General features: G+C 43.6%; 1 protein-coding gene across 3 annotated transcripts in view; it reads right to left on the bottom strand.

The window, feature by feature from the left end:
• Positions 1 to 16,939: 16,939 nt before the first annotated feature.
• Positions 16,940 to 24,476, bottom strand: part of POLL (DNA polymerase lambda) — a 31,614-nt gene continuing 24,077 nt past the window's right edge. For all 3 annotated transcript variants that reach the window (XM_044269214.1, XM_044269152.1, XM_044269273.1), the window contains exons 8-9: positions 18,363 to 18,531; positions 16,940 to 18,030 (exon numbers count right to left, since the gene is read on the bottom strand). In XM_044269214.1, the coding sequence (XP_044125149.1) occupies positions 17,669 to 18,030; positions 18,363 to 18,531 (531 nt within the window). In that variant the 3' untranslated portion in view covers positions 16,940 to 17,668. The remainder of the gene's footprint in view (positions 18,031 to 18,362; positions 18,532 to 24,476) is intronic.

The raw sequence follows: 24,476 nt of genomic DNA, 5'->3' as shown, positions 1-24,476 counted from the left end.
CCCCCGCTCATCAGCTGTTCGAGAAGACAGTGGCTTTTGCAGTAGCACCGCAGCCTTCAACAGCTTTTCGTAAAGCCTGTGACGTCACGTTCATTTTCCCTGATCCATTCCCGCCTCAATTACTGCAACTTACTATTAATAGGTCTCCCCCTCACCAGACTCTCCCCTCTCCAATCTATTCTTAATGCAGCAGCCAGGGTCACCTATCTATCCAACCGCTACTCCGATGCCTCCAATCTGTGCCAGTCATTGCACTGGCTGCCTGTACACTATAGAATCCAATTTAAAATGCTTGTTCTCACCCACAAAGCTCTCTACAGTGCTGCCCCCTACATCTCTTCCCTTATCTCTGTCTACCACCTTGGGGTCCATTCACACGTCCGTAGTGTGTTTTCCAGATCCACGGATCCACAAAACACAGACAGCGGCAATGTGCGTTCTGCATTTTGCGGACCGCACATCGCCGGCACTAATAGAATATGCCTATTCGTGTCCGCAATTGCGGACAAGAATAGGACATGTTCTATTTTTTTTTTCGGAAAACGGAATTGCGGACCCGGAAGTGCGGGTCTGCAATTCCGTATCCGGGCAGCACATCGTATGGCCCAATGGAAATGAATGGGTCCGCAATTCCGTTCTGCAAAATGCGGAACAAAATTGCAGACGTGTGAATGGGGCCTTACCTGTGCTCTTTGCTCTACAAACGATTCACGACTGACTTCCACCAAAATCCAAAGCTCTCACATCCGGCTGCAAGACTTCTCCCGAGCTGAACCGGATCTCTGGAATGCCCTACCCCAAGAAATCAGGTTAAATCACAATATACAGTTTTAAGGGTGGCTTACCACATCCCCTGATCTAACTCCTCTCCATATAGCCCATTTATAATTTATAACCTGATCCTCCATCAAACTCTCCACTGCACCCAGAAGCACTTCATATATTGGCTGCTGACCGGCTCATGCAGCTTTATATCTGCTCCAAGAAGGGCGGACCACCGTACAAAACAAGCACTTTCACCTTTTGTGTCACCCCTATCTCCTTAAGATTGTAAGCTCCTGCAAGCAGGGTCCTCGTTCCCCTTGTAATTATTGACTTGTCTGTTGCTATGTTATTTATGACTGTTTGTACATGAACCCCTGAACTGTAAAGCGCTGCGGAATATGTTGGTGCTATATAAAAAAAGATTATTATTATTATCACATAGCCTAGGCTAGGGTGGCCAGACGTCCAGTTTTCTGGCTCCCTGTCCTCCATCTGGCGCAGGGATGTCCACCCTTGCAGTAGCTCACGCTCAGACAGTAGCATTGTGCTGTCTGAGCGTGAGCTGCAGCAACTGACTGAGGCGTCTCTCACCCCCCCCCCCCCCCCCCCCAGTCAGTCCCTAGAGCCGCAGACATGACTCCCTGCAGCTGACTGAGGGAGAGAGAAGCGCCCCGGCTGCCCCCAGCTCACCTTCCATTCAAAAAGTTTTTACCTCTCCTCCCCCTGTTTTTTTCCCTGCCTGGCGATGAAGGGGGGGTGGCCTCACAGAGGGTGGGCGTGGCCAGTGAGGTCCGGCTTTCTGGGGTAAAACCAGTGGCCACCGTCGCCTAGGCACAGCTCAGCAACATTGAAGTGAATTGGGTTGATCTGTGATAACAAGCACAGCCGCTATACAGCGAATGGCACTGGGCTTGGTGAGCTGAGAGAAGGCTGCGCGCTACTGCGAGCACCAGTGCCTTCTCAAACAGCTGATTGGCGCCCCAGGTGTTGGACCCCTTCCATCAGATACTGATTACCTATCCAGAGGATAAAAAAAAACTCTGAAAACCCCTTTAAAAGTTGCCCGATGAAGAGGCCCAAGTAGCCAATTGTGTTATTATCTTTTCAGTTAGCCATTAAACGGTATCAACCACTGAGGAATCCATACTTTTTTATCTTCTATTTTCTGGCCAACACGGTAGAAATATATATTTTTTTTCGTTTTTTAATATCAGAATGAGAATAGCACTGCCAGGAGTGAACGGCATTCTTCACTAGTGACCATTGCTTGGAGGTTAACAAAAGAGTTTGTAGAGCAGCATCCACGGACGCAAACGGCCACCCTGGCAATGCAACAGCCAAACCACGACCACAGATCCTCAGCAGTCAACCATATAGCAAATGAGGAGCGGTAGCGGCAGCATCTCCGGTGAATCCTTTATTGGACGGACTTTACAGAAAGTGTGCCATAAAATTAAGCAGCAACGTTTCGGCTGTATCCCAACCTTTGTCAAGCCTAATACAGAGTGATAATCTCTACCCTTTTGTGCCACAAAAGGGGGGAGCCAATACAATATATAGAAGCCATTTACAATTAACATCACACCCAATGAATAGTGTCTTATAATCAAGCTAAAATGCATACACCCGCAGGTGCATGACATGTGCTCACCTTAACCCCTTAAGGACTTATGACGTACCGGTACGGCATGTTTCCCGAGTCTTTAAGGACCCATGACGTATCGGTACGTCATGTGTATTTCCAATCACCGCCGCTCGGCGGGCGGTGATCGTAACCCGATGCCTGCTCGAATCATTGAGCAGGCACCTTGGCTAAATGTGCGGGGGGGTCCCGTGACCCCCCCCTGTCGGCGATCGCTTTACCTGCGGTTTGCGGCGGCGGTGCCATCGGGTCCCCATGCGGCTGTAAGGGGGACCCGATGGCATGGAAGGCAGCGCGATGCCTAAGGAAGGCATCGCGCTGCCTTCCGGTGACGAGCCTGTGAGATCCAGCCCCCTGGATCTCACAGGCCGGAAGCTGTATGAGTATTACTCACTGTACAACTTATACAGCCAATGCATTCCAATACAGAAGTATTGGAATGCATTGTAAAGAATTAGACCCCCAAAAGTTCAAGTCCCAAAGTGGGACAAAAAATAAAGTGAAAAAAAAAGTTAAAAAAATAAAGTTTCCCCCCCAAAAATTAAAATTTTCAAGTAAAAATAAACAAAAACGTCATTTTCCCCAAATAAAGTAAAAAAAATAGGGGAGGGGAGTATACATATTAGGTATCGCCGCGTCCGTATCGTCCGGCTCTATAAACATATGACATGACTTAACCCCTCAGATGAACACCGTAAAAAATAAAAAATAAAAACTGTGCTAAATAAGCCTTTTTTTGTCACCTTACATCACAAAAAGTACAACAGCAAGCAATCAAAAAGGCGTTTGCCAACCAAAATAGTACCAATCTCACCGTCACCTCATCCCGCAAAAAATGAGCCCCTACCTGAGACAATCGCCCCAAAAATTAAAACACTATGGCTCAGAATATGGAGACACTAAAACATCATTTTTTTGTTTTCAAAAAGCTGTTATTGTGTAAAACTTACATAAATAAAAAAAAGTATACATATTTGGTATCACCGCATTCGTATCGACCGGCTCTATAAAAATATAACATGACCTAACCCCTCAGATGAACACCGTAAAAAATTTAAATAAAAACTGTGCTAAATAAACCATTTTTTGTCACCTTACATCACAAAAAGTGTAATAACAAGCGATCAAAAAGTCATATGCACCCCAAAATAATGCCAATCAAACCGTCATCTCATCCCGCAAAAAATGAGACCCTACCCAAGATAATCGCCCAAAAACTGAAAAAACTATGGCTCTCAGAATATGGAGACACTAAAACATGATTTTTTTTGTTTCAAAAATGATATTATTGTGTAAAACTTACATAAAAAAAAAAAAGTATACATATTAGGTATCGCCGCATCCGTATCAACCGGCTCTATAAAAATATCACATGACCTAACCTCTCAGATGAACACCGTAAAAAAATGTAAATAAAAACTGCTAAATAAACAATTTTTTGTCACCTTACATCACAAAAAGTATAATAGCAAGCGATCAAAAAGTCACACGCACCCCAAAATAGTGCCAATAAAACCGTCATCTCATCTCGCAAAAATCATACCCTACCCAAGGTAATCGCCCAAAAACTGAAAAAATGATGGCTCTCAGACTATGGAAACACTAAAACATGTTTTTTTTTTGCTTAAAAAAATAAATCATTGTGTAAAACCTACATGAATAAAAAAAAAGTATACATATTAGGTATCGCCGCATCCATGACAACCTGGTCTATAAAAATATCACATGATCTAACCTGTCAGATAAATGTTGTAAATAACAAAAAATAAAAACGGTGCCAAAACAGCTATTTCTTGTTATCTTGCCTCACAAAAAGTGTAATATAGAGCAACCAAAAATCATATGTACCCTAAACTATTACCAACAATACTGCCACCCTATCCCATAGTTTCTAAAATGGGGCCACTTTTTTGGAGTTTCTACTCTAGGGGTGCATCAGGGGGGCTTCAAATGGGACATGGTGTCAAAAAAACCAGTCCAGCAAAATCTGCCTTCCAAAAACCGTATGGCATAAAAAATATTAAAATGGAAAATCTGCCAAAAAAGTGAAATTTTGAAATTGTATCTCTATTTTCCATTAATTCTTGTGGAACACCTAAAGGGTTAACAACGTTTGTAAAATCAGTTTTGAATACCTTCAGGGGTGTAGTTTCTTAGATGGGGTCACTTTTATGGAGTTTCTTCTCTAGGGGTGCATCAGGGGGGCTTCAAATGGGACATGGTGTCAAAAAAAAAGTCCAGCAAAATCTGCCTTCCAAAAACCGTATGGCATTCCTTTCCTTCTGCGCCCTGCCGTGTGCCCATACAGCGGTTTACGACCACATATGGGGTGTTTCTGTAAACTACAGAATCAGGGCCATAAATAGAGTTTGGTTTGGCTGTTAACCCTTGCTTTGTAACTGGAAAAAAATTATTAAAATGGAAAATCTGCCAAAAAAGTGAAATTTTGAAATTGTATCTCTATTTTCCATTAATTCTTGTGGAACACCTAAAGGGTTAACAACGTTTGTCAAATCAGTTTTGAATACCTTGAGGGGTGTAGTTTATAGAATGGGGTCATTTTTGGGTGGTTTCTATTATGTAAGCCTCGCAAAGTGACTTCAGACCTGAACTGGTCCCAAAAATTTGGTTTTTGAAAATTTCGGAAAAATTTCAAGATTTGCTTCTAAACTTCTAAGCCTTGAAACATCCCCAAAAAATAAAATATCATTCCCAAAATGATCCAAACATGAAGTAGACATATGGGGAATGTAAAGTACAAACCGGATTCCAAAAAAGTTGGGACACTATACAAATCGTGAATAAAAACTGAATGCAATGATGTGGAGGTGCCAACTTCTAATATTTTATTCAGAATAGAACATAAATCACGGAACAAAAGTTTAAACTGAGAAAATGTACCATTTTAAGGGAAAAATATGTTGATTCAGAATTTCATGGTGTCAACAAATCCCCAAAAAGTTGGAACAAGGCCATTTTCACCACTGTGTGGCATCTCCCCTTCTTCTTACAACACTCAACAGACGTCTGGGGACCGAGGAGACCAGTTTCTCAAGTTTAGAAATAGGAATGCTCTCCCATTCTTGTCTAATACAGGCCTCTAACTGTTCAATCGTCTTGGGCCTTCTTTGTTGCACCTTCCTCTTTATGATGCGCCAAATGTTCTCTATAGGTGAAAGATCTGGACTGCAGACTGGCCATTTCAGTACCCGGATCCTTCTCCTACGCAGCCATGATGTTGTGATTGATGCAGAATATGGTCTGGCATTATCTTGTTGAAAAATGCAGGGTCTTCCCTGAAAGAGATGACGTCTGGATGGGAGCATATGTTGTTCTAGAACCTGAATATATTTTTCTGCATTGATGGTGCCTTTCCAGACATGCAAGCTGCCCATGCCACACGCACTCATGCAACCCCATACCATCAGAGATGCAGGATTCTGAACTGAGCGTTGATAACAACTTGGGTTGTCCTTGTCCTCTTTGGTCCGGATGACATGGCGTCCCAGATTTCCAAAAAGAACTTTGAATCGTGACTCGTCTGACCACAGAACAGTCTTCCATTTTGCCACACTCCATTTTAAATGAACCCTGGCCCAGTGAAAACGCCTGAGCTTGTGGATCTTGCTTAGAAATGGCTTCTTCTTTGCACTGTAGAGTTTCAGCTGGCAACGGCGGATGGCACGGTGGATTGTGTTCACTGACAATGGTTTCTGGAAGTATTCCTGAGCCTATTCTGTGATTTCCTTTACAGTAGCATTCCTGTTTGTGGTGCAGTGTCGTTTAAGGGCCCGGAGATCACGGGCATCCAGTATGGTTTTACGGCCTTGACCCTTACGTACAGAGATTGTTCCAGATTCTCTGAATCTTCGGATGATGTTATGCACAGTTGATGATGATAGATGCAAAGTCTTCGCAATTTTTCGCTGGGTAACACCTTTCTGATATTGCTCCACTATCTTTCTGCGCAACATTGTGGGAATTGGTGATCCTCTACCCATCTTGGCTTCTGAGAGACACTGCCACTCTGAGAAGCTCTTTTTATACCCAATCATGTTGCCAATTGACCTATTTAGTGTCAATTGGTCTTCCAGCTCTTCGTTATGCTCAAATTTACTTTTTCCAGCCTCTTATTGCTACTTGTCCCAACTTTTTGGGGATTTGTTGACACCGTGAAAATTTGAATCAACGTATTTTTCCTTTAAAATGATACATTTACTCGGATTAAACGTTTGATCTGTCATCTACGTTCTATTACAAATAAAATATTGACATTTGCCATCTCCACATCATTGCATTCAGTTTTTATTCACAATTTGTTTAGTGTCCCAACTTTTTTGGAATCCGGTTTGTAATAACTATTTTTGGAGGTATTACTATGTATTATAGAAGTAGAGAAATTGAAACTTGGAAATTTGAAATTTTTTACAAATTTTTGGTAAATATTTTTTTTTTACTTCATTTTACCAGTGTCATGAAGTACAATATGTGACGAAAAAACAATCTTAGAATGGCCTGGATAAGTCAAAGTGTTTTAAAGTTATCACCACTTAAAGTGACACTGGCCAGAAAAATGGCCTGGTCCTTAAGGTGAAATAATGCTTTGTCCCTAAGGGATTAAACAGTGAACCACAGTATTGTCTGTTCATCGCGGGCAGCGGGACTCACATCGCGCGTCTCCAGAGGCACATTGCGCATGTCAGTGTTATTACCCATAGGTGTTCAGAACCTGGGGAGCGCACAAGTCACATGACCCTGGTCACATGATGGTCATGTGAACATCACCTAATCACACAATCTTCCCCTAGTCTCCTCCTATTCATATATGTAAAATCCGGGCGTATACATGTAAGTCTTGATATACCTAGAGAATATTTATATACACAACCATATCCCCATGTAACAGGGGTAAAAATGGATGCGCATAAATACCATAACAATCCGCTGCCCTAACTATTTAAGCACAGTACAGTGCCTGCTATTACCATATTCCAAAACTAGTGGAGATGACATAAATTATAGGAGATTATATAAATCAGTGAGGTGCAAACTGCGGATCCCCAGCCACCGCAACACCACAAATCCCAACATGCCCCGCCACAAGCAAACAGCTGTAAGCAGACTGTGCATGTCGGGAGCAGCAGCTCCATAGCAGCCGGAGAGCCGCAGCCTGCCCATCCCCAGTATACACTAATGGAATATGAACCACACTGAACTAGGGCCAAAAAGGCACAGTTTAATAGGCCAAAAAGGCCTTAATATCCAATCCTGCCACATCTGGAGACCGCAACTGGAATCTATTTTCTGGCCAACACGGTAGAAATATATTTTTGTTTTGTTTTTTAATATCAGAATGAGAATAGCACTGCCAGGATTGAATGGCATTTTTCACTAGTGACCATCGCTTGAAGGTTATCTCTGCTGCTTCTGTGCTGGAGAAGTTCAGTTCCCGTATATCATAATTTCCGATTACTGCAGCTCTGGTCAAAAAGCATGCACAGGGGTACAGATTGCTTGGCCAGCAGAGGGAGCTGTATAACCAGAAAGTGTTCCTCCATTGCCAGCAGTCCTTAGTTTCCAGTAAGTGTTCCAGACTCCCAGTTCTTCCTGGAAACGTGTCCCTGGCAATCTAAAACTAACACCATAGTGATTCCATTTTCAGAATTTATATGATTAGTAAGATTTTTTTGATAGGTGCATTTAATGTTTTTTTTCCGGTCCATTTATATTAAAGGGCATCTGCCACCAGATTTATGAGCACTAATCCAGTTGACATGCAGGATGTGCAGATATCAGCTGAATGTAATGTTTTTAGTCCCATTTCTTTTTATGGGTTCAGTGTGTAGAAAAACTGTAATATGAGCCCCTGGGTGGAACGAGGGCAGTGCTGTTGCACCCAGAGGTTACGCTCCCTGTCTGTTTTGACACACCCTCAGACTGACTGGTCAGGCAGTGAAAACACATTCACGCCTGGCCCTGAAGTCTCGTGGGAGCGTGTTCACCCCACACACTGTACAGGGATGAAGCGCGAAAACGCAGACAGGGAGCAGAGCCTCTGGGTGGCATCGCCCTTGTTGCACCCTGGGGCTCGTTTACAGATTATAAAAGATCATTTTTCTACACATTGAACCCACATAAAGAAATGGTACTAAAGGCATTACATTCATGCACAACTCACATGTCAGGTGGCTTAATGCTCATGAATCTGGTGACAGATGCCCTTAAATGGTCTATTCTCAGGATAGCCCATCAATAACTCACACCCCACTTATCATGTGTTCTGCTGTAGCTCCAGTGCCTTCCTAGAAACTAATGTACTGTGAAGTAAGATATGGCTGAATAGCATATTTAACTATTTACATTTCAAGTTTTATTCTTAGGAAAAAATACCCTAAGGCTCTGTTCACACCCAAATGTGTCCAGGATCCCTATAGGAAGAGTAGTGGCAAAAGAATGCTCATTTGGGATAGGCTAAGCTGGTAGATGTTGGTTTACCCTTTTTTTTTTTTTTTAGGGGAGGGAGGATATAAAAAGTGTGCTGCCTCTTTCTATGAAGCCCAGTGCCACAAAAATTAATATCACGAGATATACAGTATGTATTCAAAATTGCAGTCTATGGGCAATGTAGGTACCCATATGACACATCAGAGACATCCATCTGAGACATATGGTTACCATAAATATGGCCTAAGCACTATGGTAAAACATACAAGAGTGGTTAATGGAATTACACATTAGGTAAATGTTGGTCAGCCATCTAAAGTGTAAGGGGGCCTCCTGTTGGACAAACGAGCATTGGGCCAACAAGTATCCAATGTGTATGGCCAACGATTGGCCATACATTAGATGGCTGTTGGCTGAACAAGGTTGTTTGTCTGAAAGCTTTTTATCCTGACCACCTATACATGCTCAGCACAGCTAAGAGTACATGTGTTCCAATAAGGAAAGTGGAGTAAGTCGCTGACGGATTCTTCTAGAATTTTGTTCATCTTCCCTAAGAACAAGAAGTTTGGCAGGTTGAAATCTAATTGCATTATCCTTCTCTACACATCTGCCATTGTGGTAAAGTCAGGAGGTCCCATATACATACAGTCTGAAATCGGTAGAAATAATACAGTATGCATGGCCACAGGGTCAGACTGGCCCACCAGAGTACCATCCTCCGGTGGGCCCAGATAAAAAAAAAAATTGACTTTGAAGCCAATCATTTGCTACTAGTTTACATTTTTAATTTAAAAAACAGACTTTATTGACAATATAGGGGTTGGCCCTCGAGAATAGTTTCCCTGGTGGACATAAGGAACCCCTTTCTGACACTGCATGGCCAGCCTTATAGATAATATAGGCCCTATTGAAGGCTACAATTGTTCACCCACTACTGACTGATTGCATCACCAGAGATGTACTTTACATAAGAAACACTTGGTCTTCAGATACATTCATGGGTTTAATCTCCTACATAAAGTTCGCAATTAGAGCTTCTCAGTCAACGACGTGTGAAAACCCTCATCACTGCCAGTTTTTGTTGTGCAAGTGTGATGACATCTTTCATATTCTTCGACTTGGACTTTTATTAATGCTAATTACCCTGCACCCATTCAGAAGACACCAGTTCACCTTTCTCACACCATTCATGACAATAGAAAGGAATGGGGAATCGTTCTCTCTTTAGGGAGGTTCAAAGCTTCGTAAAATATTCCATTTTATTGGCCTACCCTCTGTAAAGACTTTGTGATGTCCCAGGTTAAACCGTGACTTGTACTTTGACCACAGCTAAAAAGCCTGCCACCTACTTGTCAATTTATGCACCTGGACCTGGACTTTGTGCCAGTGACTCATAAAAGATTTAATGACTTTGCCTTGTTCTTTGAAGGGTTTGACGAAGGGTTGTGATTTTGTGAATTTCATTTTTCAGCTATCTACTGTCCTTTGTGACTGTTGCCTGTAGTTCTTTGTCAGCCTTGTCCTTCTACAAAACCTTTTTTTTTTTCAGTTCAAGACTTTATCCCTAATTTTATAAAGTTGAAAACAAAAATGTTGACTAAATGGCTAATCTACCGGTCACACAAGATGACCGTTCATTTCAATCATTATTCGAAAACATCAGGTTTTACCCAAGTAAGGTCTCCTTCACACATCCATCCCTGTGATGACATCAGGTGATAAGACGGTCAAGCTTCATTCACGTTTCCATTTTTCAACGACTTGTGCTATCTGCTTTTTCAACAAATCAGTGATTTCATAGAGACGCTCATTGAAGTTTATGGGTCTGTGAAAAACTGCTGACACACCACGGATGGCATCCGTGTTCTGTCAGTGCTTCACGGACCATTGGTAGGAAAGGGCAAAAAACATACATACCAACCAAACATGCATTCTTCACAGATATGTCTATGGGTATGCGTGAATAAACACATTGAAATCAATGGACACATGAGTTGAGCATGGAGAACACAAACAGCCAGGAGCCGACTGCTCTTTCCTATTCAATTGAATAGGAAGGAGCTGCCCCATTGAAGTGAATGCGACGGCTTAGTTGTAATTACACCTGCTCACTGCTGCAATTGCAACGGCAAGCTGGTAAACAATGAAGTGAAGGCAGCGTTCGGAAGAGCGTTGCTTTCTCTTCAAACAGCTGTTCGTCGGGGGTGCCGGAAGTTGGCCCCCGGCTGACCTGATATTGATGACTTAATCCAGAAGATAGGTCATCAATATAAAAAAAGCGGACAACTCCATTAGCTTGATAACAAGATCGAAATCACATGATCGTCAAGTGCCTCCGGTCATGGGAGAGTTGCTGGGTCTTAGCAGACCCCAATCAGTTCTCCCAGTGACTGTTGACATCAAAGGTGAGTTTGGTAAATGCTGTGAAAGGAATGTACAAATAAAGTAAAAAAAAAATGTCCACCCCAATCAAAACTAATGCCATAGCCATCTTGTTTACACAAGACTATACATATACACAAATAAAACAAACATTTATAGAGTAAAGAGCTATAATTAAACTAAAATAAAACTAAAAATGAAAAAAAATCTAAGAAAAAAATGGTATGATAGGTAGTAAAAAAATGACATATGCATTACTAAAAAACAAACAAACCCAATTTTTTTTTAAAAAAGGTTGTTAAACCACCACATTCACTAAATCACAAAAAAAAAAGTCTGGCCATTAAGGCCTGGTCCTTAACAGGTTAATACAACTGCTTTTGAATGGTGAGTTTTCTTCATACTGTGCATCCTCAGTATATATTTAGGGGATAGTACAAAAAGCAACAGATAAAAAGTATATGAATAAAGGAACCCACAATGGGTTCCTCTTACTCACTACTAACCCCCCTCCCCCCAAGCAAAAACTAAGAATGACACATGACACCAGGGGGCACTAGAGATCCACTAACTGGTCAGCTGCATGAAAAGTCAATACAAACAGTCTCTAACAGATTATGCAGACCTGCTTTTTGGTAGTTATTTTATTTATTTCTCCTGCTTACATGGCACTAACATATTCCACAGCGCTTTACAGACATTGGCATTACTGTCCCCAGTGGAGCTCACAATCTAGGTCAGTATGTCTTTGGTGTATGGAAGGAAACCCAATATGGGGAGAACATACACTCTCCATGCAGATGTTGGCCTTAGGCCCCATGCACACGACCATGTCTGCATTGCAGTCCACAAACCACAGATCTGCAAAACGCAGATGCAGTCCGTGCGCCGTCCATCATTTTTTTTTTACAAACCCATTGACTTCAGTGGGTCCATGGTCCGATCTTTTTTCTATCTTTCTGCATCCGTATGTCTGTTTCGCAAAAGTATAAAACATGTCCTATACTTGCCCAGAAAATGTGGACCACAGATTAAAGTTGGGTCCACAAAAAATGCAGATGCAACATTTGTGGACCGCAAAATACATACGGCCGTGTGCATGAGGCCTTTGGCTGATTTGAACCCAGGACCCAGCGCTTCAAGGCACCAGTGCTAGCCGCCGAGCTGCTCAGGCTGATACCGTGTTTAAGTCTGCAATTGATCATACTTAGAGGAAAACCAGAATACAGTCAACCTTACAGCAGATCAAACACTCATCTCCACAAGTCAACCATGTCCTCCAGCTCCATAGCTTGGGTTCTTCCGTGGATTCCCACGTCCAGTGCTGACTGGGGTCACAAACCAGATACTGACACTCCTGGGATATTTTGCACCATGCAGTATGGAGCATAAGAGAGTGCAGATGGCTTCTAAAGGGTTACGCACAGAAAGCTTTATGATCCTCACCGGAGTATCGGTATATTATGTTTTGTACATACTGAGATTTTATCATCACAGATGTAATGTCAACTGTCCATTATTTACTTACCGCCTCCCCAAAAAATCCACTTTGGTCAGTTTTCCTCAGACACGCGTAATATGGGCACCTATAATACAGCTGTAAGTCACGACCTGACTACGGGTCTAGTGACCAGGATCGACGGTCATAAGACGGGCAAACAATTGTGCTCGGATTAGGACTGTGCAGAGCTGGCCTATAGACTCATACAGTTGCTATGGGGCACTCACCGAGGCTTGTGATGCCTTCCATTACTTCCATCTGCCTCAGGCTTTTTTGTATTTTTTGCAGTTTTCTCCAAATAAAACTTAGACATATTATACAGCAGCGGAATGAGCACATTAAAGGGCCACATGGAGTCCCTGTAGTCCTGGGATACGTAGTTCAGATGGACTATGTGTTCTGTCAAGGCTTTGCCATATGCGAGGTGGCCTTGGAAGTTTCCCCCTAAATAACATTTTTCACCGATCCACAAGACAGTTTATAAATGTAAGTCTACTGGGCGCCCCACTGCTAGGGACCCTCACTAATCACAAGAACAAGAGGTCCTCCTAAAGGCACAACAGTGGTGAGGAGGAGTTTGGACGGAGCGGTGGTCGTGCATGCACCCTGCCACTCCACGAGACTGATGGCAGAGCACAGTAGACTTGGTAGGGTGCACGTGTGACCACCGCTTCACTCCAGCTCCTCCTCTGAGCTCATTCAGGGTAAGTTCACATGGCTAAAATCCAAAATCAGTAGCCTCTCAGTAGGTGAAACAGGTTGTTTGTGGTGGCCGATTTCTAATTTGGTGGAGGTTTTAGAATAGTATCTGTTTGGGGTTTTCCTGCGATTCCATTGACTTCTATGAAATCCACAATCAAATCTGTTTCCAAGAATTAACCTGTCAGGAGTTTTTAACAATAACTTCAATGGGGAAAGTTTTAAATGTGGATTTAGCAACAGAAGTCACAGAATCAGTGGCATAAGCTCTGACAAGTGATGTTCGCGTCTGTGTGCTGTCCGAGTGTAGAATGGGCAGCACACTGACACGTTATAGTCAATTCACGTGTCCTACCTTTGCAGAGGGAGTCACAGCATTACTACGCTGGTCTGATTTTTGCGCAGGACTAGCCGGGAACATGGACCAGTTTTATACCTTAGGGTACCTGCCCACAGTGCAGATTTGTTTGCAGAAAATAAAAAAATAAAAATCTGCACCAAAACTGCACAAATAAAACGCACAGAAATCCGCACTATTGACTGCGTTTTTGGTGCAGATTTTACCCTTCTATTGAAAAGGACGAAATCCGTGCAAGAAAAACACAACAATAGTTGACATGCTTCAGAATTCAAAATCCGCACCTAAGAAAAAAGCAAAGTGTATATGAGAGTTGTCTAACCTCATATACTTTGCTGGGCCTGAAATACGCCTAATATAGGCTTACTTCAGTATAACAAATGACCCCCATAATCCGCAGCGTGTGCAGTTACCCTTAGGGTCCATTCACACGTCCGTAAGTGTTCTGCGGATCCGCAAAACACGGACACCGGCAATGTGCATTCCGCAATTTGCGGACTGGATATCGCCGGCACTATAATAGAAAATTCCTAATCTTGACCGCAATTGCGGACAAGAAAAGGACATGTTCTATTTTTTTGTGGAATCTGAAGTATGGATGCGGAAGTGCGGATCCACAAAGCACATTCCGGCCCCAATGAAAGTGAATGGGTCTGCACCCGTTCCGCAAAATTGCGGACCCATTTTGCTTCTGTTGTTGTGCAGTGAGGAGGAACAGGGGACACGTTCTAGTAATCTCTGTGGGTCTTTGCTCGATATAAGCCGCGGACTCTCCAGTAGTGAGCACTTTATTATGACATATAACGCAGACATAATTTCATCAGATTTACAACTTACATCCAAATGTCCAAATGTCATTGATCATCTTCACATAAAAATTTTTAAAAATCAAGCCTTTACTCTTTTTTTTTTGCCAAATGCCAAAGCAATGCATGGTAGACTTCAGTTCTTGTATAAAACTAGTGCAGGGTGAACTCCGTTGATCGTGCGGTCTCTTTATCTGACCGTAGCGTTCACAACACTCCGCCACTATACTTAATATAAAGGGATGTCTCACAAAGACAATCCATGTCCGTGTGCCCTATGAGAGCAATGGTAGTGCCTAATTTCTTCATACTTTTCCAGGTGGAATAACAGAGGAATTCATCGATGTTCAGTTCAAACAAATGGTGCTTTAGAATTATTACTTCACGAGGAGTACAATTATTTACCGAAACAGACATGTCAGGAGAGCGGACAGATCCTCTCTAAATTACCACGGTCATACTGTAAGGGATAAAGTGCGAGTACAAATATAGTAACCTAATACATTATTACTGTTTGCTTAGTGGTGTAATAAATATAATATACAGTGCAATACGCTGTAAACAAGGACGCCCAACACATGAAAAAGGAGGGAAGACATTTCACATGGCGATAAAAGCATTGCATATCATTTCTGCTAAGTAATCCAGACAGGTTTTCATCCCCTTACGATAACTGTCATAGCTGTCAGTGAACGAAAATAATGTGAAATACAATCATATGGCAGCCATTGACACCGTAGGATAACCCTGTATAGTATTTAAAAAGAGTCAATAATTGTATCCGTCTATGTCTGTTAAAATCTATTGGGCATCTGACTGCAGACTACTGTAAGACTGCCGCAGGAATAGAATAGAAGTCCTTCATCTTCATGGTTACTTCACATAACACGGTCAATCATTTTCAATGACGAGAATAAATAAGAGGGATGTCTAGTGAGGACAACCTCTGACCTTATGGATATCAGAGGGACGTGCTTTTTAGAAGCTCACATTAAGGCCGAATGCACACGGCCGTGTTCCGCGGCCGAGAGCGGGCTGGATTCCTGTTCAGAGCAGGAGCGCGCGGTGTCATTGGTTGCTATGATGCCGTGCGCTTCATGTCGCCGCTGCACTACAGTAATACACTATACGACCGTGTGCATTCGGCCTAAAGGGGTTCTCCGGTTTAGAACACTCATTTTCATATACCGTATTAGGGAATTTAGACTGGGGGAGACAGGGTCCCTGTTTAGGATCCTCGTCTTTTGATCAATGTAAAGATCGACTACAAAGAGCATACCCTCTGCAGAACCAATCCTGTCCTGTATTAGGGCTCTTTCACACAAGCGAGTTTTCCGTCTGGATGCGATGCGTGTAGTGAACGTACAGCATCCAGACTGAATCCTGACCCATTCATTTCAATAGGTTTGTGCACATGAGCGTTGTTTTTCACGCATCATCTTTGCGTTCAGTATGAATCGAAACATCTTCTATATTGTGTGTTTTCACGCAGCTCTGGCCTCATAGAAGTGAATGGGGCTTTCAGGAAAAACGGAAGGCATCCGAATGCAATGCGTTTTTTACTGATGATTGTTGGGAGCTGTAGATTGTTATACTTCAGTTTTCCTTCACGTGTGGGAAAAAAAAAGCATGCGATCCCAATATAACGCACACATTGAACGCAATCGCAGACAAAACTGATTAAACTTCCCTTCATAACCATCAGTTTTTCCATGAACAGATCCGGACACAATCCATATCGCTCGTGTAAAAGAAGCCTTACACAGATAAACTTTTGACATGACAGAGGACCGCAGTGGTGACAGAAGGAAAACTGAACATTCTGGGGGACATTTATCGGCCATTATATGGCAGAAAGTTGGTCTCAAAAAGTTGCTAACTTTTTGGGGGTTCAGTGCCCCACTCACCGATTCTCCCAAAAAATCAGGGAGTGGGTTGTAATAGACAGCCATAACGGCCCACACATTTATTATAATCTATGCCAGGAATCTACAACAGCTCTCTTGCTGGCCTAGATTTCCATTTTGGCGCATGAACCTGCACAGATACAATTCTTAAAAACGGTGGCGCATCTGATTACAGTGGAGAATAGATTAAGGCCTCGTGCACACGACCGCTGTTTTTGCTGCTCGGGTGCACCCCCATTCACTTCAATGGGGCTACAAAAGTTCAGGACAGCACTCCGTGTGCAGTCCGCATCCGTTGCTCCGTTACGTAGCCCCGCAAAAAAAATATAACATCTCCTTTTCTTGTCCGTTTCGCGGACAAGAATAGGCATTTCTACAATGGGCCGCCTGTTCCGTTCCGCAAATTGCGGAAGGCACACGGGTGGATTCCGTGTTTTGCGGATCCGCAATTTGCAGCCGGCGGTCGTGTGCATGAGGCCTAAGACTGACATGTACTATGCCGGTCTTAATAAATATTCCCCTCACTACCTGATTTCCCCACAGATTACAGCTGAACGCTGGGGGGCCCATTGTATTCAGCTCCATTATACAGCCCCAGCATTGGGCAGATAATCACTAACAAGTGTTCATAGGAACGCTCGTTAGCCATAATCTGCAGGTGTGAAGGTGCCGCCAATTACCCGGTGAATGAGAGAAGCGCTCAGTCATAGGGTAATAAGATTGCTCGTAGGCTTTAGAAAGTGCTGTATTATCATGATCTGCTGCCGGAAAACAATAATTCTGTATGGGGATAAGCGATGGCATTAGTGATCACTCCTCCCCATACTGTGGAGGAGATCGCTGCATGTAAATGCAGCTTCCGCCTCCACTGACAAGTAGACAATTGCCAGGAAAGAACGCTTCCTTCCAGACAATCGTCTGCTCAATTATTGAGCGATGTAAAGGGGCCTTAGCCAATAGAAATTATCCAAAGCGGAATACCCCTTTAACAGGGGCTTTGTATGATGTACCATAATATTAAATCAATGGGCGACCATGTAGCAGTAGGCGCTACAGACATGCCTTATACAGCTTTCTAATTCACATGATTCAATGAATGATTGAAAAGGCGAGTTATTTGTATATCAAATGTCACATAATCTTTCCTTATAGTTATTGATAAAGCTACCAATCTCTTTCGTGTGGCTCTCTGAAGGGAAGTCCGAGGATCTCAAACACGTGACTCTCGGTTGGTGTTGGCAGAGGGTATCCGGCGTTAACCTTCAGGCTTCCATTACGCACCACATCCTTGTTGAGGGAATGCTCAGAGAGACTCATGCTCTTGGTCTTTGCAAGAGCTCGCATGGAGCGATTAAAGTGAGCGGAACCCGTGAAATATAAGAGAGCGCAGGCAAACTCCCCATAAGGCACAATGATGATATCCAGTCTCCGGTGCCTCCACCCTGGCCCTGGTAAGCGACATACTCCCATATACTTCTTCTGATTTCCGCTGTCCTCGTGGCTCACCAAATCATCAGTTAGGAAACCTGGACGGAATACACACAAAAGCAAAGGAAGTAACATCAAGGCTGCTAGCTTTAATTAGGAAAGGCAATTTATCTTTATTCTGTGATGTCCATGACGGCAGATGAAAAAAGATCCAGAAATGATTGGTGTGTAGGACTTCTAAAAAGGTGGCACGGTATGATTAACGCATGGAAATTACAGGGCTCTCGGTCATGGATTCCAGGGGTGCGGGTTCCTGTTTTTTCGACTAATCACAGCAGTTTGCACCATAGTTGGGATTTGATTTGTGATACAGACTTGTGTTTAAAGCTGGGTTATATATGTTTTTTCTCGTCTGTAAGGATTTTCTTACCTTGCAATTTGAGGCTGTCAATCAGTTTGCTGAACACCCCTTTATGAGACTTGCCATCAGCATGCGTAATTAATACATCAACATCACCACACGTCGGTTTCTGGCGCCGGTAGGAGCCACAGGCCATGCACACCAGCTCTGGGTTTATCGCTTTAGCAGCTTTTCTAACCTGAAAAAAAATGAAAAATATATAAATTATTGTGAAACTCCATTGTGAGAGGACCAGGCAGTTACTGGATTACTGCACAGAAGAATACTGAAAAGTAGAAGGGCATCTCAAGATAAAATGCTAAGCAGCAATATGAAACGATTATCTAGATCTGTGATGGCTAACCTCCGGCAATGGTAAAACTACGACTCCCAAGATGTACACTTGCTTGGCTGTTCTCAGAACTCCATAGAAATGAATGGAGCATGCTGGGAGTTGTAGTTTCACCACAGCTAGAGTGCTGGAGGTTAGTCATCACTGATCTAGATTATTAAAGGGTTGTCCAAACACACATTTTTTGAAATGGCTTAAAAATGCTGTAAACTTTAAAAAAAAGTATCCCCTTACTGATCCCGCTGCGGTTCGTATTCCGATGCGTCCTGGGTCCCCTGCCGGTCTTTGCTCTTCCGGCTCTATTTGGACAAGGACATGTGGCAGCTGCATCCAGTCACTGGTTGTAATGGTGACCAACACGTCACTGCTGCAGCGATCACATGTCCCTGTTGAGAGGGAGCAGAAAGTAGTAGGAATAATTATGTAGCATTATAAGCAGTTTAAAAAGGGGACTATTACCATGAAACGCAGAACAATCTGCAGACAGCATGTTACCGAGCAGGAGCTGGTAGACTGAGATATAGTTTTGTGGGACAAGATTCAGTAAGGCCAGGTTCAAATCTGCAATTTTAACTCTGGCACTCTGTTCGGTCACTGTATGCCGGCTTTTGGCCAGACAAAAAAATACTACATGCAGCATTTTTTGTCCGGCCGAAAGCCGACATATATCCCTGCCGGATCCCATTATAGTGAATGAGGATCCGGCGGTGCACATTGGTATCCAGCTATGCCGTATACAATGAACTCCGGCAGTCCGTTCCCCTGCCAGAACAGACTTCCAGAGTTCACAAAGCAGATCTCTCTTTCATTGTTCACACGGGTAGTGTTATCAGTGATTGATAGCATTTCCTGTGTCATGGTGGGCTTACGCGGGCCAAGGAGCATTCCTTTCCAACAACTGGCTGCTCGTTTAGAGGGGGTCTAACACTGTATTTACATTCAGCGATCACCTCCACAGTATGAGAATGAGCGACTGCTACTGATAGCATTCTCTGTGTAGTGTGTATACAGAGATAGCTGTCAGTCACTGATAGATGTACACAGGGTAGGTGTTATCAGTGATTGATAGCATTCTCTGTGTAAGTGTGTATACAGAAATAGCTGTCAGTCACTAATAGATGTACACGGGGGAGGTGTTATCAGTAGTGATGGCCAGTTCGCAGTGTTCGCCAACGAACACATGCGGGCTGCCATCGTAACTCACAAGTCCGGTGATGCACAGGTAAGCCCTTACCTGTGCCTGTGTCGGGAGCCGGGCTGAAACAAATGCGGTCCCCGGGAGCAGGCAGTTCTGAGAACAGCCCGATAAGGGCCCCCGGCGGCTGTTCTCAGAACTGCCTGCTCCCGGTGACCGCATTTGATTTCAGACCGGCTCCCGACACAGGCACAGGTAAGGGCTTAACTGTGCATCGCCGGACTTGTGAATTACGATGGCAGCCCGCATGTGTTCGTTGGCGAACACTGCGAACTGGTCATCACTGGTTATCAGTGATTGATGGCATTCTCTGTGTAAGTGTCTAGAGAGATAGGTGTCAGTCACTGATAGTTGTACACAGGACAGGTGTTATCAGTGATTGATAGCATTCTCTGTGTAAGTGCGTATACAGAGATAACTGTCAGTCACTCATAACTGTACATGGGGAGGCGTTATCAAATTCCACCATTAACCATATATGTGACGAACAGGATGCCGTTCTATGGAGCAATATACAGTTAACACTGAAATTGCAAATGGAAACAAAAATATTCAAATCATCAGAAACACATTGCACTTACGTGCCTCGGCATGCTATCGATTAGGTTATTAATGGTTGTCTGAGGAATGTTCTGCCATGCTGAATGCACTTGGGCACACAAGTCATCAAGAGACACCGCTGGCTATGGTAGCCAGTTGACATGAGCGAATCGACCTTTAGATCATAGATCCGAAGTCGATTCATTCAAAAACTTCGTTAATGCTGTTTCCATACAGCATTAAAATGTATTGGCTCCAAAACAGTATTCCGAAATGGGCCTTGGTACTGAGGTACCAGCCAGTACCAACGTCCACTTCGGATTCCTATGGAAACAGCATTAACTACAAAGTTTTTAAACAAATCGACGGATCTATGATGAATGAAATGAATACTAGAGGAGTCTGACTACTGTACTCTATGCCACCCCACACCATAATCCTAGGAGTAGGACCGCTGTGACATTCCCTTGTTAGGGCCACTTCATGGCTTTGCCCATGTGGTTTCCAGACCAATCTTCGGCTATCATTGTGTCCGAGACAAAAGTCTCCATTGCCTTTGACAACGGTGGTGAGGTCAGTGGAACACCTTTAGCTGGATGTCTGGCTCATAGCCCAGTGTCGTGAAATGCCTTCTGATGGTTTGTGTAGACGCGGTTGCCGCCCTGAATTCTTCTATTCAGACAATCTGTCCGTGCTAAGGGTTCTCTTCTGTGCACCTCTCGATGTCAATCCAGTTCGTTGTCGTTCTTCAAACCACCGGGACACACAACACTGAACAGTGCTGATATCTCAGCCTAGGAGTGCAGTGGTCTCCGGAGTAATAAACCAAGATCTCTCAGATCAAGAATTCTGTCCCTCTCAGTTTGTGACAAGTGGTGATGACTGGCACATCAACAAACAGGAGGCATCGTACAATCATCACCATCCGATCTAACAAACTTTGCTTTTAATCTGGCTTTTATGCCCCTACCACATTCCACCGATTGGAGCTATGTGCTAAAAAATGTGATCACTTGCAGATCTTAGTGACACTTTCTTGATGTGCATAACCTTATGGCCTATACTTTTTGATGTTGCTATTTCAATGTTGAGAAGTGTACATTTCAAGCCCTTCTCGGTAATGGGTAACGTCAAGGGACAATTTATTTACCTTGTGTACATAGATTAGTAATATTTGCAGACTATCGGCAGCCAGATTAATGGAATCTGCCAGTCTGCAGGAGCCTATATTGTAATTACATAGAGGCACCCATCAACAGTGACAGTGTTCTACTGACTAGCTTCCTCGAAAGGATTTGGACACCAGTAACGTTTTATTTTACAATGGCCAGCGGTGAAGAATAGCCCTCAATGAAATGCTGATGGGTGAATAGACAGTGACATGTGTGGAAGCAGTTTCCCAGATGTGACACCCTGAAGGGTCTGTAGTCCCCCGATATTGCCTCTTCTGTGTTGTCTTCCTCTTTATCTCCTCATAACAATTAAGGATCATCTTTCATTAGCAGAATAAACCCATTAATTCTGTCTTGTGTGGCGGTGACATGCTTAAGAAGGTCACCGCTCTTTTCTAATGCATATTTTGTCTCTTTTTAATGAAGATTTCTGAAGACCTGCTACACTGCAATTGAGTGCAAAGCCCCCCCCAAGATCTTGATGTGACATACAGCGAGGACAGTGGCTAATCCCTTAATCCCTTCTTTATCCTGAGTAGCACCCACGGGGGCCCAGAGACCCAGGACGAGTAATCCAATCAACAACAACAATAGGGCCGGGGTCCTCCTCCAACAGCAGCCACAACAACCTGGCTGACTTTTCAAAAGACGGGGAGGAGAGAAAAAAGGTACTTGAAATTGGAAAGTCATTCTTGAAAATCTTTTACGTGACAACCGTGTTTGAACAAAAAAGGAGGGGTGGCGAATGGGGGAGTCAGCCTTTGGCCTTTAATCATACGCATGGGAACAAGTTTCTCAGTGGGGTCCGGTTTGGTGAACATTCTTTGAGGTCAGGCTGTGTGGCTGAGTGACAGCGTCGCAATGACCGATGCTTCCACGGTGATGGGGGTATGCAGGTGTAACATAAAGCGCCTCGTTCCAACCCACCCCGAGGGATCCTGTCACTCACCACCGACATTCGGACTCTGCTGCCTTTCATTTTCTCCAACAGACTGTCTTTGAAATAGTGTGTCCTGATGATCATCACAAAGAGCCGTGTTCTTATAGAAGCTTGTGGGAGAGAAAACCTTTTCTTAACAGAATATATTAATGTTGTGACCGCATAATAGGAGAGAAAGAAATTTCAGAGGCTAAAGGCACAAATACCCAGAAAACAAAGGCTGGAGTAAAGCGGAGTTTATCTGCACAGCTTGATCATGTCTTCTGGTTCCATTCCCAGCAGTAAAAGATCTCACATGTAGTTTTTAACCTTATTTTAATCAACTTTAGCCTTGGCAAAAAAAAGCCCAGGAATGTGTTCATACATTGCCAGCTATTTAGGAACAAAGTGACAATGCAGCCATCTATTATTTCCTGGCTGCATTCTAGGCTTTGTAGTCGCTGCACCTTGGTGGTATTGAGGTGCATTCTTGGTCACCAGAACGAAACACGTAACAGGCTTCATGTGTAGGAACCCGTGCAGGCAAGAAGCGGAGCCCACAGCAACCGGTGACATCGCTTCTTCTTCTAACCTGCGCTGGAAAATATGAAAGCTGGACTCTAACTCATTTAAATACATCTCATATCGTCTCATGGACGTCTTGCTCTAAGATCCAATGCTGCCTGGTGGAGCAGTCAAACACTGAATATATACAGCTCAATTCAGGCTGTCAGCAGAAGGTGATCGGAAAGGAGGACCCACCTAGCCCCCGATGAGAAGGTATCTGGGACCCCAGGAATCAACCACGATTACCGGAAGAAGCTGCTGGGGAGCACAGTGCAGAGGAAATGTAGCGTCACACACAACCCATTGAAGTCAATGGACAACCATGTAATATATGGAGCACTGTGTACTCCCTCTGACATTTGGAACGACCACTTTAAGGCTATGTTCACACTGTGTTTGGGTGAACACTTTCAGCATACATGTTGTGAAAGCTCCCATTCAACTGATGGAGGCAAAAGAGCGCCATGTTGACCTTTGTCGGGCAGTATGTGGCCGCATATAGCACCGTTAGAAAAGCATACAAGTCTGAGCTTTCCTACACAGAGGGCTAACACAAAACATACACATATCCTATGTATTTATACTGTGGCCAGTGGTCAACATACGGTATTGTGTATACCACATTATGTTGAAGGTAAATATCAGGGAACACTCCCAACGTATACCTCCGACAAACATGGTATGAAAGAAGTCTAAGGCTACTTTCACACTCGCGTTTGGTGCGGATCCATCATGGATCTGCACAGACGGATCCGTTCAGATAATACAACCGTCTGCATCCGTTCAGAACAGATCCGTTTGTATTATCTTTAACATAGCCAAGACGGATCCGTCTTGAACACTATTGAAAGTCAATGGAGGACGGATCCGTTTTCTATTGTGCCAGATTGTGTCATAGAAAACAGATCCGTTTGGCTCAGTTTCGTCAGACGGGCACCAAAAAGCGTTTTGGTGTCCGCCTCCAAAGCGGAATGGAGACGGAACGGAGGCAAACTGATGCATTCTGAGCGGATCATTTTCTATTCAAAATGCATTAGGGCAAAACGGATCCGTTTTGGACCGCTTGTGAGAGCCCTGAACGGATCCCACAAACGGAAAGCCAAAACGCCAGTGTGAAAGTAGCCTAACACGATTGATTAGAAATTTAAGCAAATTCATTTTAAAGAACCAGGGTCTTATACAATCTGGGATCCCCAGGTTCTATAAGGCTGGCCATAAAAATATGACAGCTGTTGTCGGGGTGCATGTTAGGCTGAAAGCTAATCCTTCCAACCCCTCATACACATGCATGCTCAGCTCAATATGGAGAGGGGAATAAGCCACTGGTGGTGGCCTATCTCGCTTTCGATCAAAAGGGTCAGGCATGTTGACGACCAACTGCCTGGTTTTTCTTTCCCCT

This window comes from Bufo gargarizans, chromosome 1 (assembly GCF_014858855.1).
Source record: "Bufo gargarizans isolate SCDJY-AF-19 chromosome 1, ASM1485885v1, whole genome shotgun sequence".
NCBI lineage: Eukaryota > Metazoa > Chordata > Amphibia > Anura > Bufonidae > Bufo > Bufo gargarizans.
Note: the sequence above shows the minus strand (reverse complement) of the source record. Positions and strands in the feature narration are given on the sequence as shown.